The sequence below is a fragment of the Pristis pectinata genome, chromosome 14 (genome assembly GCF_009764475.1).
Source record: "Pristis pectinata isolate sPriPec2 chromosome 14, sPriPec2.1.pri, whole genome shotgun sequence".
Taxonomy (NCBI): domain Eukaryota; kingdom Metazoa; phylum Chordata; class Chondrichthyes; order Rhinopristiformes; family Pristidae; genus Pristis; species Pristis pectinata.
In genome coordinates, this window is record NC_067418.1 from 3,932,520 (window position 1) to 3,960,496 (window position 27,977).

The 27,977-nt window shown below is 46.8% G+C and overlaps 1 protein-coding gene across 1 annotated transcript in view; it reads right to left on the bottom strand.

Annotated features, from left to right (window-relative positions):
- Positions 1–3,379: 3,379 nt before the first annotated feature.
- The window catches only part of olfml1 (olfactomedin-like 1), a 32,602-nt gene continuing 8,004 nt past the window's right edge, over positions 3,380–27,977 (bottom strand). The window contains exon 3 of the mRNA XM_052029432.1: positions 3,380–4,795. Within this exon, the coding sequence (XP_051885392.1) occupies positions 3,990–4,795 (806 nt within the window). The 3' untranslated portion in view covers positions 3,380–3,989. The remainder of the gene's footprint in view (positions 4,796–27,977) is intronic.

A 27,977-nucleotide genomic window follows, 5' to 3' on the forward strand; every position in this document is an offset into this window, starting at 1 on the left:
GTGGATTACAGGGAAAATGGTAACACCCATCACACTATATATGCCACAAGGCATTTCTTGGAAAATGAAATTAATATTAACGCAACTTGTGTTATGCAACATTAACAAAACGAGCCAAGCCTTTCATAGGAAAATGTATCTGATGTAAAGTAAATGGGGATATTAGAGCAAAGAACCTCAAGCTCAGACAGAGAAGCTGGTTACCTGTACTACACTTTCTCTGTAGTTGTGACACTTCACTCTGCATTGTTTTACCTTGTACTACTTCAATGCACTGTGTAATGAATTGATCTGTACGATCGGTATGCAAGACAAGTTTTTCACTGTACCTCTGTACAGGTGACAATAATAAATCAATTCCAATTCCAATTCTTCAAGGATGGGAAGGGAGGTGCAGTGGTGATGATGTTCAGGATTGGAGTTCCAGAGCTGAGGGCCCAGGCAGCAGAAGGAATGGCTGCCCATGGTCGGGCAATGAAATTCAGAAGTGGTCAAAAGGATTGGATAACTGCTGAGGACTTTTGAGGTGGAGGTGATTGTGGAGGTGAGGAGGGATGGGTCCATGGCAAGAGGTATGTTGAAAGCGGATCAGATAGTTTGGAGAGGCTGCTGGGTGTGGGGTTAGAGGCAGGATTGGGAGGGTCAGTGGGAGAGGATGCAAGCTGGAGAGAGTGAGCAAGAGAATGGAAGCAAGTGCTCCGAGGAGCTGGTGGAAGAGAGGGATCAAGAGCAGGATACACATGGGAGGGGAATCAGAAGACTGGGAAACTGGAAACAATGCTCAACTCGTTTTTGTGCAGGGAGGATTTTAGAACAGAGAACATGGAACATAGAACACAGGGAAGAACAGAGGGATCTTGGGGTCCACATCCATAGATCCCTCAAGTTTGCCACGCAGGTCGATAGGGTTGTTAAGAAGGTGTATGGAGTGTTGGCCTTCATTAGTCAGGGTATTGAGTTCAAGAGCCGTGAGGTGATGTTGCAGCTCCGTAGAACTCTGGTCAGACCGCACTTGGAGTATTGTGTTCAGTTCTGGTCGCCTCATTATAGGAAGGATGTGGCAGCTTTAGAGAGGATGCAGAGGAGATTCACCAGGATGCTGCCTGGATTGGAGAGCATGTCCTATGAGGTTAGGTTGAGCGAGCTGGGGCTTTTCTCTTTGGAGAGAAGGAGGATGAGAGGTGACTTGATAGAGGTGTACAAGATGATAAGAGGCATAGATTGAGTGGACAGTCAGAGACGTTTTCCCAGGGTGACAATGGCTAACATGAGGGGACATAATTTTAAGGTGATTGGAGGAAGGTATAAGGGGGATGTCAGGGGTAAGTTTTTTACACAGAGAGTGGTGAGTGCATGGAACACACTGCCGGCAGAGGTTGTGGGGAAAGATACATTAGGGACATTTAAGAGACTCTTAGATAGACACATGAATGATAGAAAAATAGGGGGCTGTGTGGGAGGGAAGGGTTAGATAGATCTTAGATAGAGCAGGATAAAATGTCAGCACAACATTGTGGGGAAAAGGGCCTGTACGGTGCTGTAGTGTTCTATGTTCTATAGGGCTTTTGAAAGGAAGTCGTTGCCATCAGGCAGGAGGTACAGGAGCCTGAAGACCCACACCTCAAGGTTCAACCACAACTTCTTCCCCACTGCCGTCAGGTTCTTGAACCCACCTGAAAAACCCTAATTCTACTTCCGACTACATGTCCCTCAACATATACTAGTGTCGTTAATTTAAGATAACGTTAATATATGTTTGTCATATCTGTAATGCTCCATGCTACTGCTGCAAAAAGCTGATTTTCAGGGCTTTTATACCCTGGGTATGTGTGCCCATGACAGTAAACTTGATCTTGAACGTGGATGGGATCTGGAGGGAGGCTGACATGAAGGCCTCTGTGGAGAAAGTAGACAATGGAGCAACACACACAAAATGCTGGAGGAACTCAGCGGGTCAGGCAGCATCTGTGGAGGGAAATAATCAGTCGATGATTTGGGCGAGGGATGGTAAAAAGAAATGTTGTGAGAAGCTTGGAGGTGATCGTAGGAAGAGGCAAAGGTCTGAAGAACAAGGAATCTGATAGGAGAGGACAGTAGGCCATGGAATAAAGGGAAGGAAGTGGGCAGGTCATGAGGGCGCAGGAGGGGAGAGGTAAGGGGTGAGGGGCCACAGGAATGAAGGAAAAGTAGAGAATGGGCCTGCTCTTCGGGAGCTGGCAGAGACTCGATGGGCTGATCGGCCTCCTTCTGCATTGTAAAAAAATCCATGATTCTATGAAAATGGAAGGCCTGGATACAGTGGATGTGGAAAGGATGCTTCCAGTAGTGGGAGAGTCTAGGACCCTAGGGTACAGAATAAAGGGACATCCCTTTAGAGCTGAGATGTGGAGGAATTTCTTTAGCCAGAGGGTGGTGAATCTGTGGAATTCATTGCCACAGACGGCTATGGAGGCCAACAAGTCATTGGGTATATTTAAAGCGGAGGTTGATAGGTTCTTGATTAGTGAGGGCATCAAAGGTTACAGGGAGAAAGCGGGAGAATGGGATTGAAGAGGGAAAAATAAATCAGCCATGATCGATTGATGGTCCGAATGGCCTAATTCTGCTCCGATGTCTTATGGTCTTGTCTACGGAAGTGAAATGTAGGATGGATATGGAAAAGTCAGGTCAAAATTTGAAGGGATTGAGCCGTAGTTGGAATGGGAAGTGGGAGGAGGAACATCTGGTGGAGGACAAGAACAGAACAGACTCAAGTGGAGCAGAATTCCTCCTCGGTCCGGTGTTTCATCCAGTCACATCCTTCAAACTCAGGAACAAACAGACTCAGCCCTCTCTCTGGTCAGTTTGGCATTAACAGCCACAATGCCAGAGGAACAAAGACCCCTGCCTCCAAACCTCTGACATTGGATAGCACTCATCAAATCGCGTTTAAAAGACAGTTGGACAGGTACGTGGATAGGAAAGGTTTTAGAAGGATATGGACCAAGTGCAGGAAAATGGGACTTGCTCAGTTAGGCAACTTGGTCAGAATGAACGCGTGGGCTGAAGGGCCTGTTTCCGTGCTGTATAACTAAATCACCAGCCCATAAAGGCCAGCGGAGGGCCATTGAGGAGATGGATATCCCCCATTGCTTGTGGAGGGATGGGGCTGGATCAATCTCCTGTAGTAATGTGAGGCTGCAATGACTGGCCTTTCACAGGAGATCCATCAACATCTGGAAAGAGCACAGTGCACCTTCCCTCACCCGGATCATCCCACATGACACCACCTCCATTTTCTTTTTACAAATGTCAACAAAACTTAAGAGTGCCATGAGCGTTCAATATCTTTTCTTTGCCTTTATTGTTTAATCAGAACCAAAGAACAATGTTCCTGAAATGTGGTCCACATTTATTGTCCAAGCTCCTTGAGGAGCAAGGATGAACCACCTTCTTGGACCGCTGCAGTCTGTGTGGCGATTGTGTGGTGTGCTGTAGGGGAGGGTGTTCCACGATTCAGACCCAGTGACGTCGAAGATATGGCGTTACGTTTCCAGGTTCTCATTGGTGTGTAACTGGCAGGAGGTGTCTTTGCTCTTCTCAGTGGTGGAGGTCACGGATTTGTCAGGTGTCGCCTGGATGAGTAACCACGGTGCGTTTTGCAGACATCACACACCGCGAGTCAGTGGCGGAGGGAGTGAATATACAAGGTGGTGGAAGGGGCGCCGATCGAGCGGGCTGCTTCATCCTGGACGGCGTCGAGCTCCTCGAGAGCCGTTGGGTACTGCACCCGTCCAGTGGAGGGCATTACATCAGACTCCTAACTAGTGCATCATAAACAAGGGATGGGTTGTGAATGAATTAAAGGTATAAAGCTGCACAACTAATGAATAATTTTGCAAGGATTGCAGGTCTGAGGAGTTATACGAAAGTGATTGTCAGAAGCATGATGGCCATTGGTCAGTAATTTGGGCCACTTCACGTAAGCGCGTGTAACGGTAAGTTGGAAGTTACTTGAAAGCCGGAGAGCTTTCGAGCTTCTTTTTTGTGATGAGCTTGTAGATCGTCTGATAGCCATCGTCCCAAGCATAGAGCTGTTGCTCCCGAGGGTTGTAGTGGATCATGGAATGCCTGCCATAGCGCTTAGGGAAGTAGAGGACCGGGAGCTCAGCGCTTGTCACCACATCAGTCACGTCGTAGAGGCACTGGATGTGGGACCGGCCCCCGTGGTGGGTGTTGTAGACCACGTAGAGGGTGCCGCAGAGCATGAAGGCTGCCTCGGCCCCCTTGCTGGAGCACGAGGTGTCCCAGGAGTGCTCCACCGCCAGGCTGCCCTGGTCGATCTTGGTGACCACGATGGTCCCGTCACCGTTGTCCTCGGGCTCAGCGTGGATAGCCCAGAGGCCCTGCTCATCCACTGCCAGGTCGATGAAGGTGTAGGGCGAGAGCTGATAGGCCGGAACCCGACCGGCGCCCTGAAGGAGCATGCGGTCGCTGACCGTCTCGTTCCGGATGTTGTACTTGATGATCTGGTTGAGCGTGCCGTTGGAATGGAAGTAGAGGAAGCCATTGTACGCCACATGTCCCGTCCCCTGCCAAGCCACAGGCAGGGTCAACCTCTTGGGTGCCTGCCTCCTGGAGCTTTCAGTAAAGGCCTTGATCCCGGTGAACTCCATGAGTGAGCTGCCGCTGGTCCCGCTGAAGAAATAAATCTTCTGGAAATCCCGGGCTGGGTCCTTTATCCAGGAACCCTGAACGTCACCCGCTTTCTTCACAATCTTCAGAGACTTGATGCCCGTGAGCAGACTATCGCAATCTGCAGAACAGAGACAAAGTAAAAGAGGAATCAGAAATAACTTTTCTGAAAGGAGCAGGAGCAAATATCTGCAGGGTTGAGATTGATGCCAAGGAGTTCTCTGACACTAAGACAGAAGATCTAAACACTGTGGATGCTGGAAATCTGAAATTAAGACAGAAATGTCTACACTCAGCACATCACAGAAACCAGTCTCTGCTCCATGGAGTCAGTCTACACTTCTCGCTGCCTTGGGAAAGTGGCCAACATGATCCAAGACCCAACCCACCCCGGGCATTCTCTCTTCTCCGCCCTCCCATCGGGCAGAAGATGCAAAAGCTTGAAATACGCACCACCAGGCTCAAGAACAGTTCTATCCCGCTGTTATAAGACTCTTGTATGATGAAGGTGAACTCTTGACCTCACAATCTACTTCGTTATTGCCCTTGCACCTTATTGTCTGCCTGCACTGCACTTTCTCTGTAACTGTAACACTTCTAAACCTCAATCTCACCCATTCCAGCACAACGTGGCTGGCTGTGGGTCCCCCTCTCCCCAACAATCTTGGCAACAGTTATGTCGTCCTATTAGGGATAAAGTCAGGCACATTCAGATTAAACAAAGGGTTAACTTTAACCCATACATTTTACAGAGGAGATTGCAGAGATTACATGTTATAGGGATTACATAGATGACAGAAGGTTGCAGAGACATTACAGAGGAGATTACAGAAGAGTTTACAGAGGATATTATAAACAATACCCAACAATCTCGTGCACGATTATGTTGTCCCATTAGGGATAAAAGTAGGTACATTCAGACTAAACAAAGAGTTAAATTTAACCCACATTTTTACATCCTGGTCTGATATTTGAGAGAGTTCTGTGATCTGATTGGTTGGTCGACCCACCTGCGGATCCTCTGTAGAACATTTAGGAGAGAAACGGGGGAAATTGGCGCCAAGAGGGCCACAAGATATTTGTGATCCCTTCAGAAGGAGCACTGGGGTACAGATGCAGAGGGCCTTGTGGATTGCATTGAGAACTTTGCCAAAGATCCATTGACTGTGAACAACATCACTTGAAGCTGCAGACACCACTCAGAATTTCTTCCTCTGCTTTTTGTCACTGAGGATTTAACCTTTTCACTTGAAATGAGTTAACATCAGCAGGGAAACAGCAACACGTGGTCCAGTTGGCTTGAAACCAGCAGTCAGTCTTGGCTTTGTCCAATGTCACACCATCAGAATAAAAAAGCTGCTCCATTAGTTTACCTTCTGATCAGCTCACACCCTTCCCTTCCCGAGTCCTGTCCACCCCGAACTGTGTGTGCAGAGCACAGACTGACACGGGAACGGTGTGAGATCGTTGTTCACTCCAAGGTTGACTGTGAACTGCCAGGAAACAGCAGTAAATTCAGGTCCACAGGAACCACCAGAGGTCATTTTGTCATGTGGTACAAGGACTAATTTTCAGTGGGATGGGCAGGCACGGTAGTGTAGCGGTTAGTGCAACGCTATTACAGCGCCAGTGACCTGGGTTCAATTCCAGCCGCTGTCTGTAAGGAGTTTGTACGTTCCCCCCGTGTCTCCATGGGTTTCCTCCGGGTGCTCCGATAGAAAGCATCCTATCTGGATGTATTACGGCTTGGTACAGCAACTGGTCTGCCTGTGACTGCAAGAAACTGCAGGGAGTTGAGGACACAGCTCAGCACATCATGGAAACCAACCTCCCCTCCATGGACTCTGTCTATACCTCTCGCTGCCTTGATGAAGCAGCCAGCATAATCAAAGACCCCACCCAGAACATTCTCTCTTCTCCCCCCTTCCATTGGGCAGAAGACACAAAAGCCTGAAAGCACATACCACCAGGCGCAAGGACAGCTTCTATCCAGCTGTTATAAGACTATTGAACGGTTCCCTAGTACCATAAAATGGACTCTTGACCTCACAATCTACCTCGTTATGACCTTGCACTTTATTGTCTGCCTGCACTGCACTCTGTAACTGTAACACTTTATTCTGTATTCTGTTATTGTTTTCCCTTGTACTGCCTCAATGCACTGTTGTAACGAAATGGTCTGTATGGATGGCATGCAAAACAAAATTTTTCACTGTACCTCGGTACATGTGACAATAATAAACCAATTTACCTGATCCTTGAAGGTATTGGATCCTCCAAAATTTAAAAAAATTACTGAAGTACACCAAATGGTGGCAATGTTTTCAAAGCCGCATCAGAACTAGATCGATGTCCCAAGGATAAAGTCTTACAAAGTCTATTATTTGGCCTCACAGTATGTTGGATCTGTGAGTGAACCATTTCCAGGAACTGCAATTGGATCCAGCTGTTAACAATAGTTTGGACCACATTGTGAATGTTTGACAGCTGCTGGGAATCGGAGGCGGATTAATGGAAGGACTACCATTGGCTGCATCACTTTGGACTGTATGAGTTGAAACTGCTCCCAGCTGTACACATATCCAATGATTAGCCACTTGTTTGCAAAAGTAGAAACAGGAAATGGCCATTTAGCCCTTCAGCTGTCCTTCAATTACATCTGGTTCTTCTTGTTGGTGGAGGTGGTGGCTTTGGAAGGTGCAGTGAGAGTAACCGAGGGGATTAACTGTAGTATGTTTTAGAACATAGAAACATAGAAAACCTACAGCAAAATTCAGGCCCTTCGGCTCAACCTTAAATTACTAGGCTTACCCATAGCCCTCTATTTTTCTAAGCTCCATGTACCTATCTAACAGTCTCTTAAAAAACCCTATCGTATCCGCCTCCACCACAGTTGCCGGCAGCCCATTCCATGCACTCACCACTCTCTGAGTAAAAAACTTACCCCTGACATCTCCTCTGTATCTACTCCCCAGCACCTTAAACCTGTGTCCTCTTTTGGCAACCATTTCAGCCCTGGGAAAAAGCCTCTGACTATCTACATGATCAGTGCCTCTCATCATCTGATACACCTCTGTCAGGTCGCCTCTCATCCTTCATCGATCCAAGGAGAAAAGGCCGAGTTCACACAACCTGTTCTCATAAGGCGTGCTCCCCAATCCAGGTAACATCCTTGTAAATCTCCTCTGCACCCTTTCTATGGCTTCCACATCCTTCCTGTAGTGAGGCGACCAGAACTGAGCACAGTGCTCCAAGCGGGGTCTGACCAGGGTCCTATATATCTGCAACATTACCTTTTGGATCCTAAACTCAATTCCATGATTGATGAAGGAGAATACATCATATGCCTTCTTAACCACAGAGTCAATCTGTGCAGCCGCTTTGAGCGTCCTATGGACTCGGACCCCAAGATCCCTCTGATCCTCCACACTGCCAAGGGTCTTACCATTAATAATATATTCTGTCATCATTTTGTGAGAGGCATACACTTTATCTCAAATCCTGCCATCAGGCTAGGTTCCCTGGTCAATAGAACCTGCTCCCCAAGTGTCCAGTAAACTCAGTTTTGAAAATTGTTGCTGAAACCCAGTTGCGTCAGCAGACGTTTTGGCCAGAGTTTCTCGGAATGGCCTGGGTCAAACTTTAACATAATTCTCCCTTGTTTGGACTCTTACCTCCAACAGGGAGTAGTTTCCCACTAAGTCCAAGCTCGAAGACGTACACAACATTTAGACGTGGGAAACAAAAGTGCCAGGCCAGGATCATCTCCAACAAGAGACTGTCCAACTGTGCAGACTTGACTTTCAGTGACATTACCATCACTGACCCCCAATTGAGATCCAGAAGCTCAGTTGGATTGGCCACATAACTATCATGGCTACAAAAGCAGGTTCATAGAGTCATACAGCAGGGAAACAGGCCCTTTGGCCCAACTTGTCTATGCCGGCCAAGATGTCTATCTGTGCGAATCCCATTTGCCTGTGTTTGGCCCATATCCCCCTAAACCTTTCCTGTCCATGTACTTATCTAAATGTCTTTTAAGCATTGTAATTGTACCCGCCTCTACCACTTTCTCTGGCATACCCAACACCTTCTGTGTGAAAAACTTACCTCTGATGTTCCTTTTAAATCTTGCCCCCTAGTTTTAAACATCCCTACTGTGGGGAAAAAAGATTGTGATTATCCACCTTATCTGTGCCCCTCATGATTTTATAAACCTCTGTCAGGTCACCCCTCAGCCTCCTTCGCTCCAGGGAAAACAGTCCCAGCCTGTCCAGCCCCTCCTTATAACTCAAGTCCTCCAGTCCCGGCAACATCCTGGTGAATCTTTTCTGCACCTTCTCCAGCTTAATGAAATCCTTCCTGCAGCTGGGTGACCAGAGCTGTGCACAATGCTCCATGTGTGGTCTCCAGTGGTCAGTAACTCACCCTCTGACACAGCAAACTTCTTCCAGGCACAATGCTCTCAGTATCGGGCTTTAAGTATCAGAGTTGGGACGTTACGTTGCAGTTGTACAAGACGTTTGTGAGACCTCACCTGGAGCATTGTGCACAGTATAAAAGAAAGACATCATTAAACTGGAACGGGTGGAGAGAAGATTTACAAAGCAAGAGTGTGATGGAGAAACCCCACTGCTGAGTGGAGATCCAATAACTCACAAGAAGCTTGACTTCAACCAGGACAAAACAGCCCATCCACCACTACTAACGTTCATTGACTGCACCACCAGCCATCGTTCTGGTAGAGGGTGCTTTCTATAAAATGCACTGCTGATATTCACTGAGCCACTCTGACTGCAAGTCCCAAATCCACCAACGAGATGGACAATATCTTCAGGTACATGGCAACACTTCAAGTCACACATCATCCTGACTACACAGCCCAGCGCGTCACAGAAACCAGCCTCCCCTCCTTGGATTCTGTCTTTACCTCTTGCTACCTTGGTGAAGCAGCCAGCATCATCAAAGACCCCACCCACCCGGGACATTCTCTCTTCTCTCCTCTTCCATCAGGTAGAAGCTACAGGAGCCTGAGGGCACGAACCACCAGGCTCAAGGACAGCTTCTATCCCACGGTGATAAGACTGTTGAATGGTTCCCTTATACGATGAGATGGACTCTGACCTCACGATCTACCTTGTTGTGACCTTGCACCTTATTGCACTGCACTTTCTCTGTAGCTGTGACACTTTACTCTGTACTGTTATTGTTTCTACTGGTACTACCTCAATGTAACTGCACTGTGTAATGAATTGACCTGTACGATCGGTGTGCAAGACAAGTTTTTCACTGTACCTCAGTACGAGTGACAATAATAAACCAATACCAAGTCTATGCTGGACTAATTAAGCTAATGATACCTAATCCCTTCTGCCTACACAATGTCCACATCCCTCCATTCTCTGCATATTCATGTGCCTGTCTAAGAACCTCTTTGCACCATTGTATCGGCCTCCACCACCAACCCTGGCAGCACATTCCAGGCACCCACCACTCTGTGTAAAAAAAAATCTGCCCCCACATCTCCTTTGAATTTACCCCCTCTCACCTGAACGCATGCCCTTTAGTAACAGACATTTCGACCCTGGGTAAAAGATACCGCTGTCTATCTATGCCTCTCATAATCTTATAAAGTTCTATCAGGTCTCCCTTCAGCCTCCAATGTTCCAGAGAAAACAACCCGAGTTTGTCCAGCCTCTCCTCATAGCACATACTGTCTAATCCTGGCAGTGTCCTGGTAAACCTCTTCTACACCCTCTCCAAAGTGGCTCATTACCTCCTTCTCAAGAGAGATTAGGCACAGGCAGTGAATGCTTGTCTTGCCAGTGTAGCCCAGGTCATGAACAATGAATGAACAAAAAAAATCTTTTAATCACCTGAAACAGCTTAATTTGATTTTTTGTTAAACATTCGAGGAAATGTTAATGGAGTCTTGATCACAATCTAGCTCATCATGTGACAATAATAAACCAATTTACCAATTTACATTGTTTTTGCAATTTGTCCTGATAGTTTTGGGCAATGTGTGCTGCACCATGTGGTAGCCCAGCCTCTCCTTCCTGAGGGGCTGTGCCCTGAAGTGAGCACGGTTACTTGAGGTAGGCTCAGGTAGGGAAGTGCTGGAGGACGGATGTCAATCCTGTGAAAGTTTGCAGCTGGATGTACCTTGGTCCAATCAGGAAGGGTCATTAATGGCCCAAGCTGTTGCCCTACTGTGACAGAACAGAAACCTGACTGGACTAATTAAAGCAAGGGGCTCCAGGCAAAATGGTCACAAATTTCGGAAGATCCAATACCTTCAAGGACCAGGTAAATTGGTTTATTATTGTCACATTTACTGAGGTACAGTGAAAAACTTTGTTTTGCATACCATCCATACAGATCATTTCAACACATCAGTGCATTGAGGTAGGTCAAGGGAAAACAATAACAGAATGCAGAATAAAGTGTCACAGCTACGGAGAAAGAGCAGTTCAGGCAGACAATAAGGTGCAAGGTCACAATAAGGTAGATTGTGAGAACAAGAGTCTATCTCATCATACTAGGGAACTATTCAATAGTCTTATAACAGTGGGGTAGAAGCTGTCCTTGAGCCTGTGGTACGTGCTTTCAGGCTTTTGTATATTCCGCCCAAGAGGAGGGGGGAGAAGAGAGAATGTCCACGGTGTGTGGGGTCTTTGATTATGTTGGCTGCTTTAGTGAAAACATTAATGCAAGTTCAGAGTTGCTCTTTGATTTCTCATAATTATTAGCTTGTCTTGCAAAGAGAAACTGCAGAGAGTTGTGGACACAGCTCAGCACATCACAGAAACCAGCCTCCCCTCCATGGACTCTTGTCTACATTTCTCACTGCCTCACAATCTTCCTCATTATGACCTTGCACCTTATTGTCTGTCTGGACTGCACTTTCTCTGTAACACCTTATTCTGCATTCTGTTACTGTTTTCCCTTGTACTACCTCAATGCTCTGTTGTAATGAAATGATCTGTATGGATGGCATGCAGAACAAGTTTTTTTACTGTACCTCGATACATGTGATAAGAATAAACCAATTTACCAGTTTAATGCCTTGAAATTTGCCCCAAGTCAGTAACACAAAATGAACCATGCACTTCACTTCTGAAATTCAGTTCCGTGGAGGCGATCTCAGGAAGCAGAGTAGATTTCATAGCAACTAACATTCAGCACATCACTAACTGGGGAGGAAATTTTTCCTTGCCTTACAACGATCAAATGTAACTTTAGTTTCCAACTGCTCTTGCTGAAAATTGTCCAATGTGAATCCCAAGTAGTGGATTATTGTCCAGGGCAACCTGAAATCTGGTAGCTTTTTGGGAAAGCACATTAAATATTCCCAAATGGTCACAGCTGTTGATAGTTAATCCATTTACTGATTACTGAGGTCTCTCCCTGCTCCTGAAAGAGCAATCACTGCAGAATTCAGAACATCTCTTTTCTGTGTCAATAGAACATAGAACAGTACAGTACAGGAACAGACCCTTCGGTCTACCAGGTCTCTTCTGAACACGATGCCAAATTAATCTAATTCCTTCTGCCTGAACAAGATCCATATCCCCACATTTCTGCAGATTCATCTGCCTGTCTAAATGCTTCCTAATCTCCATGATCGTATCTGCTTTCACCACCACCCTGGCTGCCCATTCCAGGCACCCATCGCTCTGTGTAAAAAAAAACTTGCCCCGCCCACCTCCTTCAAACTTTCCCCCTCTCACCTTAAATGCTTGCCCTCTATTAATAATCATTTCCACCCTGGGAAAAAAGATCTGACTGTCTACCTTATCTATGCCTCTCATAATTTTGTAAACTTCTATCAGGTCTCCCCTCAGCCTCTGATGTTCCAGAGAAAACAACCCAAGTTTGTCTAACCTCTCCTTTTAGCTCATACTCTCTGATCCAGGCAGCATCCTGGTGAACCTCTTCAAAGACTCCACATCCTTCCTGTAATGGGGTGACCAGAACTGCACACAATACTCCAAATGCGGCCTAACCGAGGTTTTATACAGCTGTAACACAACTTCCTGTATCTTATGCTCAATGCTCTAATCAATGAAGGTAAATTGGTTTATTATTGTCACGTGTACCAAGGTACAGTGAAAAACTTTGTTTTCCATGCCATCCATACAGATCATTTCATCACATCAGTGCATTGAGGTAGTACAAGGGAAAACAATAACAGAATGCAGAATAAAATGTTACAGTTACAGAGAAAGTGCAGTGCAGGCAGAGAATAAGGCAAGGATGCCATACACCTTCTTTACCAACCTATCTACATGTGTTGCCACTTTCAGGGAGCTATGGAATTAAAAAGAACATAAGAAATAGGAGCAGGAGGAGGTCATCTGGCCCGTCGAGCCTGCTCCGCCATTCAATAAGATCATGGCTGATCTGGCCGTGGACTCAGATCCACCTACCTGCCTTTACCCCATAACCCTTAATTCCCCTACTGTGCAAATATCTATCTAACTGTGTCTTAAATATATTTAATGAGGTAGCCTCTATTGCTTCCCTGGGCAGACAATTCCACAGATTCATTAATCTCTGGGAAAAGCAGTTTCCTCTCATCTCCATCCTAAATCTATTCCCCTGAATATTGAGACTATGTCCCCCAGTTCTAGTCTCACCTACCAGTGGACCAACTTTCCTGCCTCTATCTTTTCTATCCCTTTCATAATTTTATATGTTTTCATAAGATCCCATCTCATTCTTCTGGATTCCGGTGAGTATAGTCCCAGGCGACTCAATCTCTCCTCACAGGCTAACCCCCTCATCTCTGGAATCAACCTGGTGAACCTCCTCTGCACCACCTCCAAAGCCAGTATATCTTTCCTCAAGTAAGGAGAACAGAACTGCACGCAGTACTCCAGGTGCGGCCTCACCAGTATCCTGTACAGTTGCAGCATAACCTTCCTGCTCTTAAATTCAATCCCTCCAGCAATGAAGGCCAACATTCCGTTTGCCTTCTTGATAACCTGTTGCACCTGCAAACCAACCGTTTGCGATTCATGCACGAGAACTCCCAAGTCCCTCTGCACAACAACATGCTGCAATCTTTCACCATTTAAATAATAATCTGATCTTCTATTTTTCCTTGCAAAGTGGATAACCTTGCATTTACCAACATTGTACTCCATCTGCCAGACCCTTGCCCACTCACTGAACCTATCTATATCTCTCTGCAGACTCTCCGCATCCTCTGCACAATTTGCTTTTCCGCTCAATTTAGGTCATCAGCAAACTTAGATACACTGCACTTGATCCCCTCTTCCAAATTGTTCATGTATATCATGAACAGTTGTGGGCCCAGCACCGACCCCTGCGGCACCCCGCTCACCACTGATTGCCAACCAGAGAAACACCCATTTATCCCAACTCTCTGTCTTCTATTGGCTAACCAATCCTCTATCCATGTTAATACATTACCCCCAACTCTATGCATCCTTATCTTATGGATAAGTCTTTTATGCAGCACTTCATTGAATGTCTTCTGGAAATCTAAGTATACAACATCTACCTCTTCCCCTCCTCTCCCACACCTGCCTATCACTATCTCTTACCTGCATTTACCTATCACCACCTTGTGCCCACCCCACCTCCCCTCTTTTGTCCACCTATCACTGCTCTGCTTTTCCCTCCTATATATTGGGTTTCCCCTTTTCCTATCTTCAGTCCTGAAGAAGGGTCTTGACCCGAAACATTGACCGCCTGCTTTTCTCCACGGATGCTGCCTGGCCTGCTGAGTTCCTCCAGCATCGTAGTGATTTTCATCTAGATTCCAGCATCTGCAGTCCTTTGTTTCTCTGCTATTAGAACTCCAATAAGTTTGTCAAATAGGACCTGCCCTTCCTGAATCCATGTTGTGTCTGCCTGATGGAACCATTTCTATCCAGATGTTTCACTATTTCTTCCTTAATGATAGCTTCAATCATTTTCCCGACTACAGACATTAAGCTAACTGGCCTTTAACACTTCTCACGATAGCACTTCTCACAATGTCCTGGCTTTGCACCCAACTGCAGCTATTGTTATGACATAGACGGCCAAGTCTGTGCACAGTAAGTACCCAGAAACACAATGGGATAATCTGCTTTAGTGATATAGTTTGAGGGATAAATAGCTCCAAGGAGAACTTCCCTGCCCCTTTTTTAAAAAGAGTGATGGGATCTATTGGAGCCACTGACTCAGCAGATGAGGCATGGGTTTAATGACTCATCATTAAATGCTTCAGCTGTCTCCCACTACTCCACTTTGTGAACCTGGGATCTGGGCTCAGATCTCTGGAGTTGGCTGCTGAGGCAAGAGTGCTCCCCACTGAACCCACAATAAATTCTTACCTCAAGCACCGTTTTACTGTGTACAGAGTGACAGTCCATAGAAGGATTCATAGAACATAGAACACAGGACATAGAACAGTACAGCACAGGAATAGGCCCTTCAGCCCACAATGTCTGTGCTGAACACAATGCCAAACTAAAATATCCCTTCTGCCTGCACATGGTCCATATCCCTCCGTTGCCTGCCTGTTCATGTGCCTATGGAAAAGCCTCCTAAATGCTTAAATTGTTGTGCGAAAAAGATAAGATTTCTTTATTAGTCACATGTACATCTAAACACACAGTGAAATGCATCTTTTGCGTAGAGTGTTCTGGGGGCAGCCCACAAGTGTCGCCCCGCTTCCGGCGCCAACATAGCATGCCCACAACTTCCTAACCCGTACGTCTTTGGAATGTGGGAGGAAACCGGAGCACCCGGAGGAAACCCACGCAGATACGGGGAGAACGTACAAACTCCTTACAGACGGTGGCTGGAATTGAACCAGGGTCGCTGGCGCTGTAAAGCATTATGCTAACCATTACACTACCGTGCCTGCCAACAAACTGCTGGAGGAACTCAACGGGTCAAGCAGCATCTGTGGAGGGAAATGGACAGTCAACGTTCTGGGTTGAGACCACCTGGACTGAAAGAGAGAGAGCCAGTATAAAGAGGTGAGGGGAGGGGGTTGGGGCAAGAGCTGGTAGGTGAGGGGTGGATCCAGGTGAGGAAGGGTGATAGGCAGATGGAGGAGGGAGGGGTTGGGTAAGAGGCAAAGGCTGGGAGGTGATAGGTGGAGGCAACGAAGGGCTGCAGATGGTGGGATCTGATAGGAGAGGAAGCTGGAGCCTGGAACCAAGTTAGGGAGGTGGGGACAGTGGGAGGGAGGGGACCCAGTGGGAGGGGTGTGTGGGTGACGGGCAGATAGAGTGGGTGGAGGAGGGTGATGGGGGGGCTGGGGTCAGTGTTAAAGGGACAGAGGGGGAGCAGGTTACCTGAAACTGGAGAACTCACTGATCATGCCGTTGGGTTGTAGACCCCCCAGGCGGAATATGAGGTGGTGTTCCTCGAGTTTGTGTTTGGCCTCATCCTGGCAGTGGAGGAGGCCGAGGATAGACAGGATAGTGTGGGAATGGGGACGGGAATTAAAATGGCAAATCATTGTGTTGTTTAACAGGAGGTTACACATCTATAGAAGGCAAGCGTGTCTTAGATTTTTGTCTTCACTTGCTGCTTTGCCAGGTTTGAATTTGTCGAAGACTTACTGTGGGAAAAGATTGCGATGCGTGCCGAGGAGGTGTTGCTGGAATTAACATTGGAAATCGAGTTGTGGGGTCCTGCCTAACACTGCCAGTGCATCTCATTAACTACGCCACAGTTGGCAATCTGGCCTCGTTCTCACTGCATGGGTACCCCGTCCTCTGGTGACACAAGGCTCAGAAGGGAGGGTGCGAGCTGGTGATTGATTACATCATAATCTCGCTGCTTAAACAGGCTGTGCCAAATTCTTCAACCTCAGAAGAAGACAGATCAAGAAGAAAGAATATTCAGCAGCACCATTCACAGCCCCAGGACACTCCAAAGGGTTCTGCAGAGTCACTGGTTTCATAATGTAGCAAACAAGTCGCTAATCTGTACACAGAGAGATCCCATTCACAATAATGTAATGATTCCTGGGTATGTTTGAGGTGTTGGTTGTGAGGGATACATAAGTCTTATCCCAGGCACATGTGCATAATCTAGGCTGGCATTTAACATGGAACAGCATAGCGCAGGAACAGGCCCTTCAGCCCACAATATCTGTGCCAACCATGATGCTAAATTCAACCAATCCCACCTGCCTGCACATGATCTGTATACCTCCATTCCCTCCATCGTTCAGGGCATTGACTATTCGGGACACATGAACGTCTATCTAAATGCCTCTTAAACCCCACTATCGTATTTGCTTCCACCAACACCCCTGGCAGCCAGTTCCAGGCACCCACCACTCTCTGTGTAGAAATCTTGCCCCACACATCTCCTTTAAACTTTCCCCTTCTCACCTTGGACTCTGTCTTTACCTCTCGCTGCCTTGGTGAAGCAGCCAGCATAATCGAAGACCCCACCCACCCGGGACATTCTCTCTTCTCTCCTCTTCCATCAGGCAGAAGATACAGGAGCCTGAGGGCACGTACCACCAGACTTAAGGACAGCTTCTACCCCACTGTGATAAGACTATTGAACGGTTCCCTCATACGATGAGATGGACTATGACCTCACGATCTACCTTGTTGTGACCTTGCACCTTATTGCACTGCACTTTCTCTGTAGCTGTGACACTTTACTCTGTACTGTTATTGTTTTTACCTGTACTACATCAATGTACTCTGTACTAACTCAATGTAACTGCACTGTGTAATGAATTGATCTGTACGATCGGCATGCAAGACAAGTTTTTCACTGTACCTCGGTACAAGTGACAATAATAAACCAATACCAATACCAAGACCGCACATGCAGGGATGGTGTTTCACTTTGGTCAGTGAGTGTAGAACCAGAGGTCACAGTGTTAGAATTGAGGGTTAATCATTCAGGGCAGAGAGGAGAAGAAATTTCTTCACTCGAGTGATGAAACTTTGGAACTTTCTCTGGCAGAGCTGCTGAGTATTTTTACCACAGAGATCGATAGATTTTTGGATGTAAGAGATTCGAGGGATAGTGCAGGAAGTGGCAGTGTGGTAGATCAGCCACGACTTTATTGACTGCTGGAGCAGACAGCTTGGGCTGAATGGTCTCCTCCTGTGTCTGTTTCTTGTTCCTGGTCTAATAACCCACACCCTAGTTCTTAGCCCATCCCTCTGAAAATTGGTCCTTGTACCACATGAGGAAATGACCTCTGATGGTTCCTGTGGACCTGAATTTACTGCCGTCCCACGCAGTTCAAAGTCGGCCTTGGAATGAACAACGATCTCACACGTTTCCTGTGTCGGACTGTGCTCTGCGCACATGGTTTGGAGTGGACGGGACTCAGGAAGGGAAGGGTGTGAGCTGAGCAGAAGGTAAACTAACGGAGCAGGTTTTTTATTCTGTTGGTGTGACATTGGACAGGATACAAAGCCAAGAATGACTGTTGGGTTCAAGCCAACTGGACCACATGTTGCTGTTTCCCTGCTGATGTCAACACATTTCAAGTGAAAAGGTTAAATCCTCAGTGACAAAAAGCAGAGGAAGAAATTCTGAGTGGTGTCTGCAGCTTCAAGTGATGTTGTTCACAGTCAATGGATCTTTGGCAAAGTTCTCAATGCAATCCACAAGGCCCTCTGCATCTGTACCCCAGCACTCCTTCTGAAGGGGTGGCACACTGATACAGCTACCAGAGGCACTGCCTCACAGCTCCAGTGACCCAGGTTCGATCCTGACCTCAGGCGCTGCCTGTGTGGATTTTGCACGTTCTCCATAGAACCATAGAACAGTACAGCACAATACAGGCCCTTCGGTCCACCATGTTCTGCCGACCTTTAAACCTCGCCTAATACTATCGAGCCCCTTCCTCCCACATATCCCTCTAATTTAGATTCCTCTATATGCTTATCTGACAATCTCTTGAACTTGACCAACGTACCTGCCTCCACCACCACCCTAGGCAGTGCATTCCATGCCCCAACCACTCTCTGGGTAAAAAACTTCCCTCTGATATCTCCCTTGAACTTCCCACCCATTACTTTAAAGCCATGCCCTCTTGTATTGAACACTGGTGCCCTGGGAAAGAGGTGCTGGCTGTCCACTCTATCGATTCCTCTTAATATTTTGTGAACCTCTATCATGTCTCCCCTCATCCTCCTTCTCTCCAAAGAGTAAAGCCCGAGCTCCCTTAGTCTCTCCTCATAATGTATACTCTCCAAACCAGGCAGCATCCTGTTAAATCTCCTCTGCACCCCTTCCATATCCTTCCGATAATGAGGCGACCAGAACTGGACACAGTACTCTTAAGTGTGGTCTAACCAGAGTTTTGTAGAGCTGCATTATTACCTCGCGGCTCTTAAACTCGATCCCACGACTTATGAAAGCTAACATCCCATAAGCTTTCTGAACTACCCTGTCCACCTGTGAGGCAGGTCCCTGTGAACTTGTTGGTTTCCCCCAGATGATCCGGTTTCGTCCCACATCCCAAGGACGTGTGGGTTCGGTGGGTCAATTGCCAACAGTGAATTACCCCCAGTGTGTAGGTGAGTAGCAAAAGAATCAAAGGGTAACTGATGGCGATGTGTCAGAGAGAATAAGTTGCAGGGGTACAGGGAAATGAGGAGATGGGAACAGGATTTCTCCTCTGAGACCTGCCCGGGATTCATTATCACTTACCGTACATTGTGACTGACTAGAAGGAGGACATTCAGCCCATCGAGTTCATTTCTGCTCCCAGAGGAGCAATCCCATCAGTCCCATTTCCCTGCTCTTTATCTCCCTGTAACCTTTCTTGCTTATGTGACCAACTACTCCCCTTGGATGCTTTTTGTCCCTTACTGACAGTAAGGGGTAATTTATAGCATTCAGTTAACATGCTAGCACATCGTTGGGATGTGGGAGGAAACTGGAGCACCAAAGGAAGCTCATCTGGTCACAGGGACAACATGCAAACTCCACACAGACAGCGCCGGAGGTCAGGATTGAACCCGGGTCTCTGGAGCTGTGAGGCAAAAACTCTACTAGCTGCGCCACAGTGCAGATGTGCACTTGGTTTCTACCCCAGGCAACACTTGCTTTGTTACAAGGAACTTAAAATAGAAAGCTCTCTGCTGGAGCAACAAACGATCTGCTGGAGGAACTCAGTGGGTCGAGCAGCACCGAGCAAGTCCTGATGCAGGGTTCCAACCTGAAATGTTGATAATTCCTTTCCCCCCCACAGATGCTGCTCGACCTTCTGAGTTCCTCCAGCAGATTGGGTGTTGCTCCAGATTCCAGCATCTGAAGTCTCTTGTGTCTCAGTTCTCTGTTGGATCAGTGCTGGTGAAGACCAAATCAGACTGGGTTAAGTCTCTCCCTGAGGGAGGTCATCGCCTTGTGATGAGTTGGATGAGAATGAGCTTTACCACATTAAACACCTGAATAAACATTTGTTCATTACAGAACCATAGAGTTGTACTGCCTTCAGTACTATAATTCCAAGCAAATTCATCACCAAACTCCGAGACCTGGGACTCAACACCTCCCTCTGCAACTGGATCCTTGACTTTCTGACCAACAGACCATAATCATTGAGGATAGGTAGCAACACCTCCAGCACGATTATTCTCAACATTGGTACCCCACAAGGCTGTGTCCTCAGCCCTCTACTCTACTCCCTATACACTCATGACTGTCTGGTCAGATTCTGCTCTAACTCCATCTACAAGTTTGCAAATGGTACCACCATAGTAGGCCGTATCTCAAACAGCGATGAGTCGGAGTACAGGAAGGAGATAGAGAGCTTAGTGGAATGGTGTCATGACAACAACCTTTTCCTCAATGTCAGCAAAACAAAAGAGCTGGTCATTGACTTCAGGAAAGGGGGCGGTGTACATGCGCCTGTCTACATCAATGGTGCTGAGGTCGAGAGAGTTGAGAGCTTCAAGTTCCAAGGAGTGAACATCACTAATAGCCTGTCCTGGTCCAACCATGTAGATGCTATGGCCAAGAAAGCTCACCAGTGTCTCTACTTCCTCAGGAGGCTAAAGAAATTTGGCACATCCCCTTTAACACTCACCAACTTTTATTGATGCACCATAGAAAGCACCTTGTCTGGATGCGTCATGGCTTGTTACTGCAACTGCTCTGCCCCTGACTGCAAGAAACTGCAGAGCATTGTGGACACAGCCCAGTGCATCACGGAAACCATCCTCTCCTCCATGGACTCTGTCTTTGCCTCTTGCTGTCTTGGTGAAGCAGCCAGCATAATCAAAGATCCCACCCACCCGGGTCATACTCTCTTCTCTCATCAGGCAGAAGATACAGGTGCCTGAGGGCACACACCACCAGGCTCAAGGACAGCTTCTATCCCACTGTGGTAAAACTATTGAACAGCATCAACCTTATACTATAAAATGGACTCTTGACCTCATAATCTACCTTGTTGTGACCTTGCACCTTATTGTCTACCTGCACTGCACTTCCCTGTACCTGTGACACTTAACTCTGTATTTTGTTATTGTTTTTACCGTGTACTACCTCAACGCACTGTGTAATGAATTGATCTGTATAAACGGTATGTAAGACAAGTTTTTCACCATACCTCGGTACAAGTGACAATAATAAACCAATACCAATACCAACACCAGAAATGGGCACTTTGACCCACCACGTACACACCGACCTGTTACATATCTACATGAACACTGTTTGCCTGCATTAAGACTGTATCTTGAATCATCTGAATTGTCTGCTGACCCCATCCATAGCTGGATGTTTAAGTGAGGTTTTCATTAAATTATAATGGTGCCGTTCCTAATTTACACTTCAACTAAGTGCCTAAATGTCTGTGAAGTGCTTTGGGGCATCCTGTGGGCATGAAAGGCATTGAACAAAAGCAAGCCTTCCCTTAGGGAGGTACAAGAAATTCTACAGATGCTGGAATCTGGAGCAATACACAAAAAGTACTGGAGGAACTCAGCAGGTCAGGCAGCATCCATGGAGGGAAATAAACAGTCGACGTTTCGGGCCGAGACCCTTCATCAGGACTGGAAAGGAAGAGGGCAGAAGCCGGAATAAGAAGGTGGGGGGAGGGGGAGGAGCACACGCAGGCAGAGGACGGGTGAGTTCAGGTAATAGGTGAGTCCAGGTGAGACGGGGAAGGTAGGTGGGTGGGGGAGGGGGGAGATATACTGGGTAGAAGAGGCAAAGGGCTGAAGAAGAAGGAATCCAGTAGGAGAGGGCAGTGGACCATGGAATAAAGGATGGGGGAGGAGAGGAGATGGGCAGGTCATCAAGGCAGGGGAAGGGAGTCACAGGAATAAGGGATGGGGGGGGGGTGGAGAAAAAGAAGGAGTGGGGTTACCGGAAGTTAGAGAAATCGATGTTGAGGCTGTCAGGTTGGAGACTCGCAAGGTGGAATATGAGGTGTTGCTCCTCCAACCTGCACGTGGCCTCAACGTGGCAGTAGAGGAGGCCGTGGACAGACACGTCAGCGTGGGAGTGGGATGTGGAATTGAAGTGGGCGGCCACCGGGAGATCCTGGCTGTTGCGGCAGATGGAGCAAAGGCGCTCGACAAAGCGGTCACCCAATCTGCGTGGGGTCTCACCGACGTAGAGGAGGCTGCGCCGGGAGCCAGCTCTCCCGTAGCAGATGCTGGAATATCCAGATTGAAAACACGACGATGCTGGAGGAACTCGGCAGGCCAGGCAGCATCCGCGGAGAATAGCAGGTGGTCAACGTTTCGGGTCAGGACCCTTCTTCAGGACTGAAGATAGGAAAAGGGGAAGCCCAATATATAGGAGGGAAAAGCAGAGCAGTGATAGGTGGACAAAAGAGGGGAGGTGGGGTGGGCACAGTGTGGTGATTGGTAGATACAGGTAAGAGACAGTGATGGGCAGGTGCTGGGGAGGAGGGGAGAGCAGACCCACCGGGGGATGGGTCAAAGGTAAGGAGGAAAGAAGGAGGGGGTTGAAAAAATAGAGGCTAGGAAAGGGAGGCATGGTTGGGAGGGGGGTGTAGGGTGGGGGTTGAGGGGATTACTTAAGGTGGGAGAATTCAATGTTCGTGCCGTTAAGCTGCAAGGTTCCAAGATGGAAAATGAGGTGCTGTTCCTCCAGTTTGTACTTGGAATTCTCCTGGCAGTGGAGGCATCCTCTGACAGCAGGCACTTAAACCAGAGGTCTCCAAACTCTGCTGCCTGTGCCCTAATTCACACCAGGTCCCATCAGCCCTCTGTGACACTGGCTTCCGATAAAGAACCACCCAGTCTTAGAGCAACACACAATCTGCTGGAGGAACTTAGTGGGTCGAGAAGCATCTGTGGGGGTTGGGGGGGAAGGAATTGTCGACATTTCACATCAAAACCCTGCATCAGGGACTGTAGGTTTTCAACCCAAAACATCGACAATTCCTCTCCCTCCACAGATACTGCCCAACCTGCTGAGTTCCTCCAGCTGATTGGGGACACAGGAGATGCTGGAATCTGGAGCAACACACGAGGTGCTGGAGGAACTCAACGGGTCAGGCAGCATCTGTGGAGGGAACCGGACAGTCGATGTTTCAGGTCGAGACCCTTCATCTGGACAGCATTCCCACAACACACACAATGCGGTTAGGGAGAGAGTTCCAGGATTTTGACCCAGTGACAGCAAAGGGACGATGATATATTTCCAAGTTGGGATAGTGTGTGGTGGGGCACTACAACCATGTTAAATGGGATAGACCAAGAGCAGATCGGGGACCTCAAAACTGAAGGCGCAGTGGACCATCAGAAGCAGAAATATCCACCACAACACACTGTAATCTCATGAGCCTGGCGTGTCCTTCAGTTGAGTTACTGTCAAGCCAGGGGATTGACCCCGCCTCTATGAGGAGTGCAGAAAGACATGCTGGGAGCAGCACCAGGCGTGTCTACAAGTGATGAGGTGTCAGCCTAATGAAGCAGCAATGATGGACTGCAAGTGTGTTCATCAACAATAGCAGCATGCAGAAGACAGCACTCAGCAATCTCACAACCAAGAAAGAGCTACTTCCCTTCAGCCATTCGGCTCTTGAACTAGAAGATACAAAAGCCTGATATTGCATACCACCAGGCTTGAGGACAGCTTCTACTTCACTGTTATAAAACTGCTGAATGACTCCTTGTATGATAAAATGGACTCTTAATGTTACAATCTACCTCATTATGTCCTTGCACCTTATTGTCTACCTGCACTGCACTTTCTCTGTAACTGTAACACTTTATTCTGCATTCTGTTATTGTTTTCCCTTGTACTACCTCAATGCACTGATGTGATGCAATGATCTGTATGGATGGCATGCAAAACAAAGTTTTTCACTGTACCTCGGTACATGTGACAATAATAAACCAACTTACCAACTTACCAACCTGCACAACCCTAATTACTACCTCAGTACAACAACAAGATGACCATTTTGGACAACAATGGACTTTTTTTTTGTTCAAATTGCGTTCTTTCTTGTATAATTTTGTATAATTTATGCTTAATTTATGTTTTTCTTGTGAATGCTGCTTATCTGATGCTATGTGCCTGTGATGCTGCTGCAAGTAAGTTTTTCATTGCACCTGCGCACACATGGACTTGTGCACGTGACAATAAACTTGACTTGACTTTGAGATTAAAACGACACAGTCCTACACGTTCAATCATGAATGGTGCTGAACAATGAAACATCTAATGGGAGGAGGAGATTCCAAGAACATCCCCATCCTCAACGATGGGTGGGGTGTCCATGGTGAGAATTCTCATCAGGCTGAAGCATTCACAACCATGTTCAGCCAGAGATGCTGAGTGGATGATCCATCTCAGTTTCCTCCTGAGATCCCCACCATCATAGGGGTCAATTCGATTCACTCCACGTGATGTCAAGAAATGACTGAGAGCATTGGATATATCAAAGGTTGTTGGACCAGACAACATCCCAGCCATAGTACTGAAGACCTGTCTCCAGCTAAACTGGAATTAGAATTGGAATTGGTTTATTATTGCCACATATACTGAGGTATAGTGAAACACTTTGCATGCCATCCATACAGATCATTTCATCACATCAGAGCATTGAGGTAGTACAAGGGAAAACAATAACAGAATATAGAATAAAGTGTTACAGTTACAGAGAAAGTGCAGTGCAGTCAGACAATAAGGTGCAAGGTCATAGCGAGGTAGATTGTGAGATCAAGAATCCATCGTATCGTACTACGAAATCATTCAATAGTCTTATAACAGCGGGATAGAAGCTGTCCTTGAGCCCGGTGGTACGTGCTTTCAGGCTTTTGTATCTTCTGCCCAATGGGAGGAGGGAATACTGAAGTCAATGGGCATCAAAGAGAAAATACTCCAATTTTTGGAGTGGGAACCTTATAAGAACCAGCGGAAAGACACTAAAACGTTAATAAGGAGGGAGAAAATTGATAATGAGAAAAACTAGCAAGGAATAACAAAGCAAACAGCAAGAGCTTCTACAGATCTATAGGAAGGAAGAAGGGAGACAGAAGAGATTCTCCAGATGCTGGAATCTGGAGCAACACACACAAAAGAAGCGGGTAGCTGGGTAAGTGTGGGGTCTCTGGAGAGCAATACCGGGCAATTAATAACAGGAAACAAGGAAATGACATCTAAGTTAAACCAATACTTCATGGTGGAGACATTGCAAACATCCCAAAGACAGCTGATGGGCAAGTTTCAAGCAGAATGGAAGAACGTGTGGTAATCACTCTCATGAGGGGCAAGGTATGGGGAAAACTAATGAGACGAAAGACAGACGAGTGTCCAGAACTTGACAAAGCACACTGAGGATCTTAAAGGAAGCAGAGATGATATTGGAGCTATTGACTGAAGGTTTTTCAAAACTCTCTGGGTTTGGGGATGGTACCAATGGATTGGAAAAAATGCAAATGTGACTACCTTTTTTCAAAGAAGGGAGAGAGACATAAAGCAGGAAGTTATAGGCCAGTTAAATGATCATCTGTTGTTGGTGAAATGCTGGACTCTAGAATCAAGGATGAAATAGTCATTTAAAGCAATTTAATGTCATCAAACCAAGTCAACGTGGTTTTGAAAAAGGTAAATCATGTCTGAAAAATTTGCTAGAGTTCCTGAAGGATGGAACAAGTAGAGGTGATATTGGGGAACCTGCAGATGCAGTGCACTTGGATGTTAACCAGGTACTGCAGAAAAGGCTGGTCCATAATACGAAAGCTCATAGCATTAGGGGAAGGGTGTTAGCATGGATTGACGATGTTTTTCTCATAGAAGACAGAGACTCAGAATAAATGGGCGTTTTTCAAGCAGGTTTGAAGATTTACAAGGCAAATTTTTGGCACAGTTAATGGTAGGTGCCTTGAATGTGTTCCCAGGGAAAGTGGTGGAAGCAGATACAATAGAAATATTTGTCTGCACATAGACCTGTGAAATGGCTCAGGATGTTCTGCTATTGTTGAGGAGCTATATAAAACTGTTGTTGGTGCCATATGGGATGTTATGGGATGTTAGCTTTCATAAACCGTGGGATCGAGGTTAAGAGCAGCGAAGTGATGATGCAGCTTTACAAAACTCTGGTTAGGCCACACTTAGAGTACTGTGTCCAGTTCTGGTCACCTCATTATAGGAAGGATGTGGAGGCGTTCGAAAGGGTGCAGAGGAGATTTACCAGGATGCTGCCTGGATTAGAGAGTATGGATTATGAGGAGAGACTAAAGGAGCGAGGGCTTTACTCATTGGAGAGAAGGAGGATGAGGGGAGACATGATAGAGGTGTACAAAATATTAAGAGGAATAGATAGAGTGGACAGCCAGCGCCTCTTTCCCAGGGCACCAATGCTCAATACAAGAGGACATGGCTTTAAGGTAATGGGTGGGAAGTTCAAGGGAGTTGTCAGAGGGAGGTTTTTCACTCAGAGAGTGGTTGGTGCATGGAATACGTTGCCTGGGGTGGTGGTGGAGGCTGATACGTTGGACAAGTTCAAGAGATTGTTAGATAAGCATATGGAGGAACTTAAGATAGAGGGATATGTGGGAGGAAGGGGTTAGATAGTCATAGGTGTGGTTTGAAGGGCAGCACAGCATGGTGGACTGAAGGGCCTGTATTGTGCTGTATTGTTCTATGGTTCTATTGTTCTATATCAAGTGGTTATAACAGTGAGTTCAGGTGATCCTGGGGCTGGTTGTGAACTTCTGTTCAATCAACCCAAGATTTGAAAACTGAAAGTTATCAATTTCCTCCAAGGAAGCGATGGAACTTACAACACAGAATGAGGGCATGCAGACCATTGGATCCATGCCAGCTCCCAGTAGAACAATCCTATCAGTTCTCTGTCCCCCTTCTTTTCCCTGTAGTAACTTACTCTCTCTCACTCGGAACCTTTAGCCACTTACTTGGCATAATTTACAGTCACCTATGAACCTACTTTCACACCTTCAGGATGAAATTGGAAAGCAAGGTAGAAGTCCACACCATCGCATGGAGAACATGCAAACTCCACTCAGACAGTGCCTGAGGTCAGGATCGAACCCATGTCCCTGGAGGTGTGAGGCAGTGCCTCTACCTGCTGCACTATTATGCCACTCTTACTGCACCACTTAACCTCCACCTTTGTCAATTGATTCTGCACTGCTTGAATGAGCCTTAAATTTCCCCCCAAGCATGCCTGTTAATTTAACTTCACAAAATACCACCTCAAGGTAGACAGTATTAAGATTGCAATAAAGCAGGAAGAAACCCCAACAGCAGCATTGAAAGTATCCTGACTGGTTGCATCGTGGTCTGGGATGGCAAATCCAATATGCAGGAACATAAGAAGCTGCAGAGAGTCGTGGACTCTGCCCAACACATCACGGGCACATCCCTCCCCACCATCGGGAGTATCTACAGGAGGTGCTGCCTCAAGAAGGCAACATCTATCATTAAAGATCCTCACCATCCAGGCCATGCCATCTTCTCGCAGCTCCCATCGGGCAGGAGGTACAGAAGCCTGAAGTCCCACACCACCAGGTTCAGAAACGGCTACTTCCCTTCAACCATTCGGTTCTTGAACCGACCGGCACAAACCTAATCATTACCTCGGTATAGCAACACCACGGCTTGTGTTTTCTTGTAAAATTGTGCATGATTTATATTTAAATTATGTTTTTCTAGTGAATTTTGTGCATCTGATGTCATGCACCTGTGATGCTGATGCAAGCAGGTTTTTCATTGCACCTGTGCACACATGGGCTTGTGCATCTGACAATAAACTTGACTTGACTTTGAGATTAAAACTACATAGTTCTACACGTTCAGTCATGAATGGTGCTGAACAATGAAACATC